The sequence below is a fragment of the Pantherophis guttatus genome, chromosome 4 (assembly GCF_059756535.1).
Source record: "Pantherophis guttatus breed Tessera chromosome 4, ASM5975653v1, whole genome shotgun sequence".
Lineage (NCBI taxonomy): Eukaryota > Metazoa > Chordata > Lepidosauria > Squamata > Colubridae > Pantherophis > Pantherophis guttatus.
The window spans coordinates 20,197,166-20,210,659 of record NC_142066.1 but is presented as its reverse complement, the minus strand read 5'-3'; the positions used below and the strand labels follow the sequence as shown (position 1 = coordinate 20,210,659).

Below are 13,494 nucleotides of genomic sequence, written 5' to 3'. Positions count from 1 at the left end.
GGTGGAAGTGCTGTTGTTTGGTTGTGGGTTAATGGATAAGTTATGCTGGAAATGATGGCAACACAGGCATTATGATGAATCTTTGATCTATGGTTTATATTTTGTGTTAAGATTCATCTGTCTATGAGAGCAGGTTTCCAAATAGTAGGCAGACGGGAAGTGTCATCATGTTTATTCATACAATATGGTCTTTTCTCTATTTCAATGGCCTCTCTGATTATTCTGCCATTGAGATCTTCTATTTTTGCAACTGTTTTTGTATTATTAAAATTAATATTATGTCCTGTGGCATTTATGTGTTGTACTAATGATGATGTGTGTTCTTTCTTTTGTACTGAATTTTTATGTTCCTCGATGCGCACACTCATTCTTCTGTTGATCTGTCCAATATATGTTGAGGGGCAGGAAGCACACGAGTCAAGGACATCTTGCCCTGCACTTGGAGGTTTGGAACTGGAAGGCATCTCCAGTTGGGATCGTGCTTGATTGCCCATGTGATGGACATGTGGGTGCTGGGCAGGGACTTGGCCTTCCTTTGGGTGGGAAAACCTGGAAGCTTTCAGATTCATGTTTTCCCAGATGTGCTAATATGACATCTCTAATAAAATGGAACTTTGCGGAACTTCAAGCCTCGAAGTTTTCTTTCATTGGGGGTGTTACTTGGAATCCTGACAGATCCTTTTCTTGGAAGTCATTAAAGATAAATAAAGAGCCAGTTATTTGGTGTGGTTAAAGCACTAGGCTAGAAACAATGATATCATTCATTCTAGTCCTGCCTTAGCCATGAAAACCTTCTGGGACCATCGCTATCTCTCGGCCCTAGGAAGCAGGAAATGGCAAGCTGTGTCTGGAAAATCTTGCCAAGAAAACTGCAGAGACCAGTCCAGGTGGTCATATGGAGTCAACAAACTTTCAACCAACATTTAAAAATGGAGATCATTGCAAAGAGGCAGGATATAAGAAATAAATTCTAAACTCTTGATTCAGGAAATGTCATAGTGAAAATGGACCACTTTTTGTTAAGTCTGATTAGTTCTGAATGTTGGAGAATACAATAGCTTATCCTTCATCCATCTTCCTGTTTTTAGGTCCAGGAAAAAAGTAAACAAATCAAAGGATAGTAATATAAAGATACATGCAACTTCATTGTCTAATGATTAATGTCTCTGAAATATCTACTCTATTAGTTATATTAAGTATTACTAGGTCTAGACATGGATATAAAGCTAGGCACATTCCTAGCCTAGGGTCTAGACATGGATATAAAGCTAGGCACATTCCAACATTAGACAAATATTTATTTTGTGCATTTTTGAAAAAAAAAATCTGTCTCATTTTCCCCAGACTGTGAAGTCTACCAGAAAAAGTAAACCTAACAGTGCAGAGAGTTTATAAGATTCCGAAACATAATTCAGGTTTTCTTAATAAGTTTGTCCTTTCTATTTAAATCAGGTCTCAGAAGAATAATATAGCATTTTGGGAAAAAGATACAGCCAAGCAATCCCATTGCTGAAGCCAAAATAGAGAAGATCTCCACCACCACCATGTACTTCCCCTTGGTGCTCAGATAGGTGGGAACAAATGTTACCCAGACACTGCAAAAGACCAACATGCTGAAGGTGATGAATTTGGCTTCATTGAAGCTGTCAGGTAACTTTCTAGCTAGGAAGGCTACTGTGAAACTGATACCAGTCAAGAACCCCATAAAGCCAAGGACAGTATAAAACATGATGGCTGAGCCTTCATTACATTCTAGTAGAATTTCTTCAGCCATTGAGTGAATATTAGAATCTGGAAATGGGGGACAAATTGCCAACCACACAACACAAATTGTGACTTGTACCAGGGAGCAAGAAAGGACAATGGAGTTGGCTAGTCTTTTCCCCACCCATTTCTTTATTTGGGATCCTGGTTTGGTGGCCATGAAAGCAAGAACCACTATGGTTGTTTTACCCAAAATGCAAGAAATGGCTACAGAGAAGATAATGCCAAAAGCAGTTTGTCGCAGGAGACATTTCACTGGATCAGGCTGTCCAATGAAAAGAAAAGTGCAGAGGAAAGATAGCTGGAGAGCAATGAGAAGAATGTAGGTGAGGTTCCTGTTGTTGGCTTTGACTATGGGGGTTTCCCACTGTTTAATGAAGATCCTCAGCACCAAAGTCGAAGTTCCAAAAAACAAGACAGCTACAGTGGTCAAAGTGATTCCCAAAGGTTCTTCGTAAGACAAGAAAGTTATCTGTTTTTCAATGCAATGATTGTGAGCTTCATTTGGGTATTGATTTTCTGGACATTGGAAACAGTCATCTGCATCTGCAAAAGAAAACATTAATATTTATACTCGGAATTATGAAATGAAGGGTCTTTGGTGCTCTCTGAGCTTGGTTGTTTTCTTGCCAACATTTCATTACCCAAACTAGGTAATACCATCAGTGCTAGTGACTACACTGATGATGATGTTACCTAGTTTGGATAATGAAACGTCTGCAAGAAAACAACCAAGCTCAGAGAGCACTAACAATCCCTCAAAGAAAACATTGTGGCCCACACAAGAAGCAAACCTAGACAGAGATAAAGGCCTAAGAGAAGGCAAGTAAAAAAAAAAAAAAAAAAGCATAGCAATTAAACTACTGAAATGGGCAAGAGATGATGGATAGATGATTTTCCTTTTTAAAAAATTGTTGTTTTGAATTGCTTTTCCTTCTCCCTCTCTTTCTCTTAAAGCATAACAATCAAAAGTATTGAAGAAAGCAAGAGACGATGGATGGATGATTTCTTTTCTTTTATGTTGTTGTTCTGATTTGCTTTTCCTTCTCTCTCTCTCTTCTCTCTCTTTTTTAGATAGATGACATGATTAGAAGTTAGAAAGGAAAGAAAGGGAAGTCTTTTAATAAAGGGTGATATGATTAAAAACTAGAATAGGTGATAGAAATAAGAGAAGGGGAATATCAATGTATACATTTTTATATAATAAAATGAAAGCAATAATAAGAGAAAATGTGGAACAACTGAACAATGATAGATTGCAACCTAAGATAAATGTGTATTATTTACTAGAAATATATAAGTTGATTGAATGTAATAAATATGATTAACTATTAGTTTTATTTATATTAGAATGTATGGCACCCAGGTGCCACACTGTTCACGTATTGATTTAATACATTTATAAAAAATAAAAAACCTTCGGAAAAAAAGGAAAAGAAAACATTGTGCCCCAAATAAGCTATGAATGCAACTCCATTTATGTCTAATTAATTATGTCCATTTTATTTGTATTACAGTATTACAAATTAAGAATGAGAACATCCACATACAGAAAAGTAACCTGTATATGCTTGGTCACATAGAGACGAAGAATGTGGTTTGTGTCAATCTCAATGTCATGGAAGGATTGTGCAAGAGAAATGTTTATGTTAATTCAGATATTCTTCAAGTTCATCTGACAATTATTTTAGCAAGAATTCCAGTTATTTATAAGAGTTAAAGATCCATGAAGATTGTAATTCATTATCAGAGCAGCAGAAGGACCATTATTTATGTTCCAGACCTATTTATATGCTTGCTTCTCTCCAGCATGGACAAACTCATCTTCTTACTATATACCTTTATACCTTATAGTATCAGTTGGACCATAAGAAAGGCTGAGCACCAAAGAATTGAGGCCTTTGAACTATGGTGCTGGAGAAGACTCCCTTGGACTGCAAGGCGATCAAACCGGTCAGTCCTAGAAGAGCCTTGATAGTACAGTGGTATACGCACCCTGTTATTAACATAGCTGCCTGCAATTTCTGCTGGTTCGAATCTCTCCAAGGCTCAAGGTTGACTCAGCCTTCCATCCTTTCTAAGGTAGGTGAAATGAGGACCCAGTTTGTGGGGGCAATAAACTGACTTTGTATAAAATATACAAAAGTATGAAGGCTATTGCTTAATGCATTGTAAGCCGCCCTGAGTCTCCGGAAAAGGGCGGCATATAAATCAAATTAAAAAACAACAACAACAACAACAACCCTGACTGCTCTTTAGAAGGCCAGATCCTGAAGATGAAACTCAAATACTTTGGCCATCTAATGAGAAGGAAAGACTCACTGGAGAAGAGCCTAATGCTGGGAAAGATTGAGGGCAAAAGAAGAAGGGGATGACAGAGAATGAGATAGCTGGATGGAGTCACTGAAGCAGAAGGACACGATTTCGCATCTAACAACAACAACATCATCATAGTATCATGAGTCATGGTGACGTAGTGATTAGAATGCAGTACTGCAGGCTAATTCTGATGATTGCTGGCTGCCAGCAGTTCAGCAGTTCAATTCTCAACAGCTCAAGGTTGAGTCAGCCTTCCTTCTCCTGAGGTCAATAAAATAAGGATCCAGATTGTTGGGGGGCAATATGTTGACTCTATAAACTGTTTAGAGAGGGCTATAAATCACTGTGAAGCGGTAAATAAGTGCAATTGCTATATTCAATTAACTTCCTTCAAAGATGAAGAATAATAGAACACAAGTGTACAACTTTTTCTCCAGTGCTCCACATTTTCTTAATTTTATGAAAATTCTTCTCTCACTTAGCAAGAAGTCTTTTCGTGATGTAGAATTTCAGATATAATTCAGGGACAACAAACCAGACCAGCAATTTAGATTTAGATATTAGGAAAAACTTTTGGAAAAAAAAAATCTAATACAGAGGTTGCCTTGCTTCAATGAAGCCAATTCTCCAAATTCTGAATAACAGATTACATTTGAGAACAATACAATGCAGATTAAACACAAATAGGTCCACAATACTGCTGGACAGTATCAATAAGTCTTCTCAACGATATACATGACACATCTTACCTAATCTGTTTGAAAATTTCCCCTCTGCACAAGGAAGACAATCATAGCAGCAAAATGGCTTCTCATCTATTTTTTTCTTGAGGTAGCCTGGGTAACAATTTTCATTGCATACAGAAAGTGGTAGTGTCTATTCAGAAATGAAACCAGGAGGGAGTTCAATAGTTGCATATTATACACTTGTATTTCACTGTGTGTATGATATTCTGATAAATCTGCATGAATTTTTGAGAAATTCTATACATGGGATACAAATTCAACATATTAGATAGGAACATTTAATTAATGTCACCATAATAATGTGACATTGTCTATATATCGTCATGGAACCATGCATTTTCTAAGATATGGTATAGTCAAAAAATCTAAGAGGTTTTCTGAAGGTTTACTTGTTCAAACTGGACTTCCCTCAAATTCCATTTTGGTCAATTTGATCTGTAAATATCTGTGTCAATTCTGAAGTGAACATGGCTGAGGCCATCTTGGAGGCTTCAGGCTTCAGGAAATAGTTAAATAAGGTTTGTAGTCAAAGAAATGTATGGCTGTGAAAATTGGACCATAAGAAAGGCTGAGTGCCAAAGAATTGAGGCCTTTGAACTAGAGAAGACTCCTGTGAGTCCCTTGGACTGCAAGGCGATCAAACCGCTCAGTCCTAGTGGACATCAACTCTGACTGCTTTTTAGAAGGCCAGATCCTGAAGATGAAACTCAAATACTTTGGCCACCTAATGAGAAGGAAGGGCTCACTGGAGAAGTGCCTAATGCTGAGAATGTTTGAGGGCAATAGAAGAAGGGGACGACAGAGAATGAGGTGGCTGGATGGAGTCACTGAAGCAGTAGGTGTGAGCTTAAATGGACTCCAGAGGATGGTAGATGACAGAAAGGCCTGGTGGAATGTTGTCCATGGGGTTGCGATGGGTTGGACATGATTTCACAACTAACAACAACAGTCAAAACAATACAACTTTCCTGTGGGAACCCAAGAACATACACACAAGTGACTGGCCAGAGGAGGAATAAAGTAACCAAGCAACTGGCCAGCTCCTGTATTGTGTGACCAGTAACTTGGGGGGGAGGGGAAAACTTTTACTTTTAATTAGGTGAAAGCCACAGGAACTTTTAGAGTTTGCTTTCACTAGTTGTGCCAATACGATATACCCAATAAAACTGTTCTTTGAGGAATTTGCCTGCCTCTGAGATCTAATTTCTATGGGTGCATTACTTGGAATGCTGAAAATATGTGGAGATTCTCAATCATCCAGGTCATGTTGTCTCAAAGGTGCTTTTCAAAAGGCAAATGGACTTTCTTGGTATTTTTCCTTGAAAACATTTGAAAAATGTTCAGTTCTCTGAGAAGTGAAGAACCTTCTTGGATGAGAAATGAAATGTTTTCAAGGAAAAAAAACAAGAACGTCCAGTTGTCTTTTGGAAAGCAGCTTTGTGATGAATCTGATCAGTATTTTATCCCATGATTTATAGGTGAAACCTTGGAATTATCTGCATTTTCATTGATTCCACTCCTTTCTGTCAAATAGCTCCTGAAAAACAGTACTATAGAGAATTTACTCATGGGATACAGAGTTCCTGTTGCGCCTAATCAGTCTTGTAGAAATTATGAAAGAGACCATGTTTTAATGGTGTCAAAGTTGCAGGTTAAACTTAGAAAATTGAAGGGATTTCAAAATAGACAATGTGCACCTTTAATTGATGAAGAAAAATAAACTTGGAATAATGAGCAGGAATAAGATATTTCAACCAGTACAGTGTCTCAGTCTGTAGCTTCTTTATTATTAAATAATTTCCAGCTTTTCTAATTCAAAGATAGTTTCCTATGTAGGGCAACCTGAAAATTGCAGCTTGGCAATTGCATACATTCAGGAATGCACATAGATTTCAGAAAAGACAATACAAGTTTAATAATGGAAGCCCTGTATAATCTAACACCTGCTCTGTTCATTTTTCAACACATTTTATTGCCTTAATTTTATTACTAAAATGAAATCGCTCAAAAGATAAAACTGATTTTTGAAAGTGGCAGGGAGGAGGATTCTAGACAACCTGAAATGTCAATAGGAAATACCTGGTTGAACATGGTCGGCCAGATGATGTTTTCTTCAGAAATCATGAAAGACTCTTCTGGAGAAGCCAATGGGTCTATCTTTCCTACTTTGGTTTTAAGGAAAGTTTGGTTTGGGAACGTGATCCAATTGATGATATCGAATCCAGTTCCTAATTCCCCCTTTTCATTAAAGAAAACTTTTTCTCCAACACTGTTGTTAAATAAGACTGTTTTCAGGTAAGGATGGAGCTAAATGGAAGCAGATCAAACACAAATGTTTTGTGTTTGAATTATATTCATTTTTTAGCTTTGTGTTTTACTTGTGCATCAGCAGTGGATTTCCAATATTCTTACTACTGGTTCACCATGTGTGCGCCTTCTGCGCAAGCACCTGGCCCTGAAAATGTGGCTAAATAGGACGGTATTATGCTGGGGCAGGGTGGGGCCACAGTCACCGCTACCGGTTTGCCAAAACCAGTCTGAACCATCTGAATACCACCTCTGTTATGCATGCTATCCAGGGTTACTTGTCTGAGATAGGCTGCTATATAAATTCAACAAATAAATAAATAAATGCAATTTATCTGTAAAAAATAAATATCCCTACACTAAATGCACAGTACTACCTCTTAAAAGTTAAAAGGGGTACTATTGTGCAGGTGAATTATAGTATTAATAAACATAATTTCACCAAAGTGAAATGGCTTGCTTGACAAAGCTTCAAACTGAACAGAACAGAATAAGAGTTGGAAGGGACCTTGGAGGTCTTCTAGTCCAATCCCCTACTTAGGCAGGAAACCCTACACCACTTCAGACAAATGGTAATCAGTGGTGGGTTGCCCCTGGTTCGGACCAGTTCTATTGAACCAGTAGTAAAACCAGAGGGAGGCTCAACCCACCGACCCCAACGTCATCAGAACGCTTCTGTGCATGTGCAGAAAAGCCCATATGCACGCATGCAAAGCGAGCGTGCATGTACGGCCATGTTGCGAACCGGTAATAAAGGTAAGTAGAACCCATCCCTGATGGTAATTCAATATCTTCTTAAAAACTTCCAGTGATGGAGCATTCACAACTTCTGGAGTCAAGTTGTTCCACTGATTAATTGTTCTAACTGTCAGGAAATTTCTCCTTAGTTCTAGGTTGTTTCTCTTCTTGATTATTTTCCACCCATTGCTTCTTGTCCTACCCTCAGTGCTTTGGAAAATAGCTTGACTCCCTCTTCTTTGTGGCAGCCCCTGAGATATTGAAACACTGCTATCATGTCACCCCTAGTCCTTCTTTTCTTTAAACTAGATATACCCAGTTCAAGCAACTGCTCTTTATATGTTTTAGCCTCCAGACCCCTAATCATCTTTGTTGCTCTTCTCTGCACTCTTTCTAGAGTCTCCACACCTTTTTTACATCGTGGTGACCAAAACTGTATGCAGTATTCCAAGTGTGACCTTACCAAGGCATTATAAAGTTGATAACTTCACGTGATCTTGATTCTATCCCTCTGTTTATGCAGCCTAGAACTGCGTAAGCTTTTTTGCCAGCTGCTGCACACTGCTGGCTCATATTTAAATGGTTGTCTGCTAGGACTCCAAGATCCCTCTCACAGTTACTACTATTGAGCGAGGTACCACATATACTGAACCTGTGCATTTTGTTTTTTCTGGCCTAAATGTAGAACCTTACTTTTTTCACTATTGAATTTCATTTTGTTAGTCAGAACTGAATTACGAAACTGTGACTTAGTCAAATGCCTTTTTCAAATTGGATCCTTCTTACACGGCTCCTCCACATTGCTATCATAAAACGTGAACCAGGGCAGAGATTTGTGTAATTTCTAAACTTTGTGGATACTGAACCTGAAATGTATAGTTTTGCGGTCAGAAAATCACTTGATCGCATCAGGAAAGCTTGATCAATGTAGCATTGCAATTTATTCTACTATTACCTGCCATGTTTCTTCCTTGAGAATTATCAGGCTTCCATGGTCCACTCTTATGCTGTGTTTGTATTTGGATAAAAGCATGGCTTTCAAAGCATGTGCCACAGCATAGATTGCATTGTAGATACTGTAACTCTGCCCAGTCATGGTGGTCTCAAACATAGAATTAGGAAGAGTCTCCAGCTTCTCTTCTCCAGTACACAGCACTCCAGCGCCCTCACCTATCTTATCTTTCAAGAAAGAACATTCAAATGCCTGTTCCCAGAACAATCTTGTTATATGGTCTTCTTCTTCTGAAGTAGGGCTTCTCATCTGCAAGAATGCTTTGAACTCAGTCATCTCCTTGGAAGAAACTGCAAAAGATATGGCACCATGGATAAAGTCCAAAGGCCTAATTTTTTGAAAAGGGACCGACGTGAACTCCATTTGAGCTGGCATGATCCAAACTTTGTCTTTTCTCCTTACCGGTATATACTCATATTCTGAAAGATAGGGGAATATTCTGAAAACAGCAAGGACCTGGTTTTCACAGTAGAGGATCACAACATTGGCAGTGCTGTTCATGACAATCTTGTACAAGGCGATAAAATCTTGAAATACAATGTCAAGGTCATTAGAAAAAGTTTCTTTGGGCAACTCTTGCATGAAGTCAAAGCAAATACCTTTCTGGGCAAACAGTGTAAGGGCATTCCGTACAAACCTCTGTCCGCTCTCATCACGTTGGGAAATCAACCCTACCCATATCCACTTTAAATGCAACAGCAGCTGGAGAATCCCCTTGGTCTGCAGCTCCTCGTTTGGGAAAAACCGGTGAAAGAAAACTGTGTGTTCCCTGTTGTCTATCATTGGAGCTGATCCATATATGAGCTAAGAAAAATAGTTTAAAATAGTTGGGTTTTAGGGTCTATAAATTCAGACAGCATTGGTCTCAAACTTCAAGAGAAATACAGTCCAGAAAGAAACTAGTTTTTTTTCCTTTAATAAGTATAAATGAATAATAAATGAATAAATATATAATATTTGAATGCCAGAGATTTGACAATCTATTGATTCAGTAATTCCTGAACTTTAACAGGATAACAAAATAACAGAAGTTTGGAAAGGACCTTGGAGGCTTTCTAATCCAACCTCTACTCAAGCAGGAAACTCTATACAAGTTCAGACAAATGATTGTCCAATCTCTTCTTAAAATCCTCCAGTGTTGGAGCATCTACAACTTCTGAAGGCAAGTTGTTCCACTGATGAATTGTTCTAACTGTCAAGAAATTTCTCCTTCATTCTAATAATTGCTTCTCTCCTTGATTAGTTCTCATCCATTGCTTCTTGTTCTGCCTTCAGGTGCTTTAGAAGATAAGTTGACACCTCCCCTTCTTCATGGCAGCCCCTTAGATATTGGGGCACTACTATCATGTCACCCTAGTCCTTCTTTTCATGAAACCAGACACACCCAATTCCTGTAACTGTTCTTCATATATTTTAGCCTCCAGTCCCCTAAAAGCAATATCTTTGCTGCTGTTATCTGCAATCTTTCTAGATTTATTTTAATTCACAAAATCTTCTCACCTTCCATATGATGATCTGCTGTGATATATGATAATATGACATGTGACCTATGATAGAGTGAAGACTCTAGAAAGAGTGCAGAGAAGAACAACAAAGGTGACTAAGGCCTGGAGGCTAAAACATATGAAGAACAGTTGCAGGAACTGGGTATGTCTAGTTTAATGAAAAGACAGACTAGGGGTGACATGATAGCAGTGTTCCAATATCTCAGTGACTGCCACAAAGAAGAGGGAGTCAAGCTATTCTCCAAAGCACCTGAGGGTAGGACAAGAAGTAATGGGTGGAAACTAATCAAGGAGAGAAGCAACTTAGAATTAAGGAGAAATTTCCTGATAGTTAGATCAATTAATCAATGGAACAACTTGCCTCCAGAATGCTCCAATGCTGGAAGTTTTTAAGAAGATGTTGGATAACCATTTGTCTGAAGTGGTGTAGGGTTTCCTGCCTAAGCAGGGGGTTGGACTAGAAGACCTCCAAGGTCCCTTCCAACTCTGTAATTATATGATATTATGATATGATACAATATGATATGATATGATATATTGCCTTCGATATAAGAGACAGTGGCAGAATTATTAGGAAGTTGTGTCTCCTTGCCCTATCCTTTAGAATAGGAGTGGGAAATACAAATGTTAACTTGAAGACATTGATTCCAGTTGTACAATAGTCAGGCTACTGCAATGTGCTCTATATAGAGCTGTCTTGGAAGAAAGTTTGTAGAAGAGTAGAAGAGCTATGAATGTGGTTGCTAGGTTACTAGTCAAGTACATTTGTCAGTGTCACATTTGCACTGTGATCACTGCCTTGATTGCCAGCACTCTTTCTGCACTCAAATGAAAATAAAGGAGGATATCTCAATAAAGGACAGCAGCTCAAGTTATTTTTTTTGCAGATATTTCATTACCCAAACTAGGTAACATCATCAGTGCTAGAATATGACATATGTTCCAACTGCACAAATCCTGATGGGCCATCTGAAGGACCCAGAAGAGTCATGGATCTAGCCCACAGGTGATAAAACCTATACTGCTGAACACCTTATCCATGTCCTCAGATTCCAGAAAGTCAAATGAATCTCAAGCTGATTTCAAGATTTCACCTTGTTCATTTTGTTTCTTTCTGCCCAACTGGCACCCAAGTCAGAAAAGTTTTTTTATTAGTTTGTTTGTTATATTTAGATATTACACATCTCACTGACAGAGTAATTCTGGACAGTGTACAATTTAAAAAAAATAACACTCTGAAAACTATAAGTTCATAAAGTTTGCCATTTACTTCTTTAGCCTCTTTCTATATTAATCACACACCTCCGATCCCATTGTCACCTCTCTACAAAACACTACAGTAGAACCAACATCTTCTCTCTCTAAAAGTCCTTTGAGTTTCTTCTTTTACCCACTTTACACTTTCATGTGACTCTGCAAAAATAATCATCAAATCAACCAAGCACATAACTAATCATACCCAATGCACTGTCATACATGGTGACAATTTTTGAAAAAAATACAAAAAAATTTTCTTGGTGGCAAAGACAAAAATCACTTCTGTGGAATGGAAGGAAAAAGTTTTCTATGTATAAAGTCCAACAAGTAGGTTTTGTATAGATTAAATTGAATATCAGTACAAATATAGGGTGCATGGTTTAAAATAGCTCAAACTATTTCACAGCCAAGGTAGTGAAGCAGTAGCAATATATAATATTAATCGAGGTCCAATATGTGGACACTGGGATGACATGTTTAGTCTTCTGAGCTTTCATCTCGTGCCAGAGCCTCAAGGAATGCCTCTCTACTAGAATGTGTATTAATCAAGTTTCAGATTTATGCACATAAAGGTAAAGGTTCAGCCGCACATGCGTGCTAGTCGTTTCCGGCTCTAGGGGGCATTGATCATCTCCATTTCTAAGCCAAAGAGCCAGTGCTGTCCGAAGACATCTCCATGGTCATGTGGCTGGCATGACTAAATGCTGAAGGCGCATGAAGTGCTGTTACCTTCCCATCAAAGGTGGTCCCTATTTTTCTACTTGCATTTTTTACATGCTTTTGAACTGCTAGGTTGGCAGAAGCTGGGACAACTAATGGGAGCTCACTCCATTACGCAGCACTAGGGATTCGAACTGCTGAACTGCGACCTTCTGATCGACAAGCTCAGCATCTTAGCCACTGAGCCACCACATCCCTTTTATGCACATATCGCATAACTAATCCCTACTCTTTAGGGGTTTTGCCTTTTTATTTTACTCGGATGGTCAATTTTTTTTTTTAATTTGATTTATATGCCGCCCTTCTCAGGAGACTCAGGGCGGCTTACAATGTGCTAAGCAATAGCCTTCATCCTTTTGTATATTTATACAAAGTCAGCCTATGGCCCCCACAACTGGGTCCTCAATTTACCTACCTTAGAAAGGATGGAAGGCTGAGTCAACCTTGAGCCTGGCGAGATTCGAACCTGCAGTAATTGCATGCAAATCTCAAATTTTAAATAAAAGCATTAAAAACTGAATAAAATGCTACCCAACCATGGATATTAGACATTGTGGAAAAAAGATAGTTATTCATAAGTCATTCTTACTTGCGGCATCTTGTATATATTCAGAACATTTGGCATAAATGGACAGATGTTTGCATTAGGTCCTGCAATAACAGATACTGTCTTCTCCTGGATATCACACTTATAATTAGGGATGAATTTGCCCTGTGTGGACAGCAGCTCCAGTGAAGCAAAATAGGTCCATTTTGCCATGAAATTGCTATTAGTGATGCGAATGCCCAGGGTCATGTTAGGTAAGAGTTGAGGGTTTTCATTGATCTCCTTTACAGCGAAAATCAAAGCCAGGATGTGTTGGTAGTTTTGAAGAAAAAACCTGCAACAAGAATTATGGGTGCATAGAGTTCTAGAGTGAAAACCAATGTGATCTTCTGGCAGCATCTAGAATTGGGTTTTCTGCTTTCAAATCTATTTTAAAACTAGTCTAAAGCGTGAAATATATTTTTATATGAGAAAGAGAACAAACATCTTTCATGAAAGAATGGATGAATGACCAAATGGAATATTCGTGAATTATATTACATTTTGCTTGTCTTATTATTTCTAATCCTGCTTTCGACA

The 13,494-nt window shown here is 38.3% G+C and overlaps 1 protein-coding gene across 1 annotated transcript; it reads right to left on the bottom strand.

Annotated features, from left to right (window-relative positions):
• Positions 1 to 1,324: 1,324 nt before the first annotated feature.
• On the bottom strand, positions 1,325 to 13,143 carry LOC117673009 (vomeronasal type-2 receptor 26-like). Its single transcript, XM_060682764.2, has 4 exons — positions 12,958 to 13,143; positions 8,830 to 9,690; positions 4,833 to 4,959; positions 1,325 to 2,310 (listed from the first exon to the last, which is right to left on the bottom strand). Exons 1-4 carry the CDS (start codon positions 13,126 to 13,128, stop codon positions 1,412 to 1,414), a joined length of 2,058 nt encoding a protein of 685 aa, XP_060538747.2. The 5' UTR covers positions 13,129 to 13,143; the 3' UTR covers positions 1,325 to 1,411.
• Between the last annotated feature and the right edge of the window lie 351 nt (positions 13,144 to 13,494).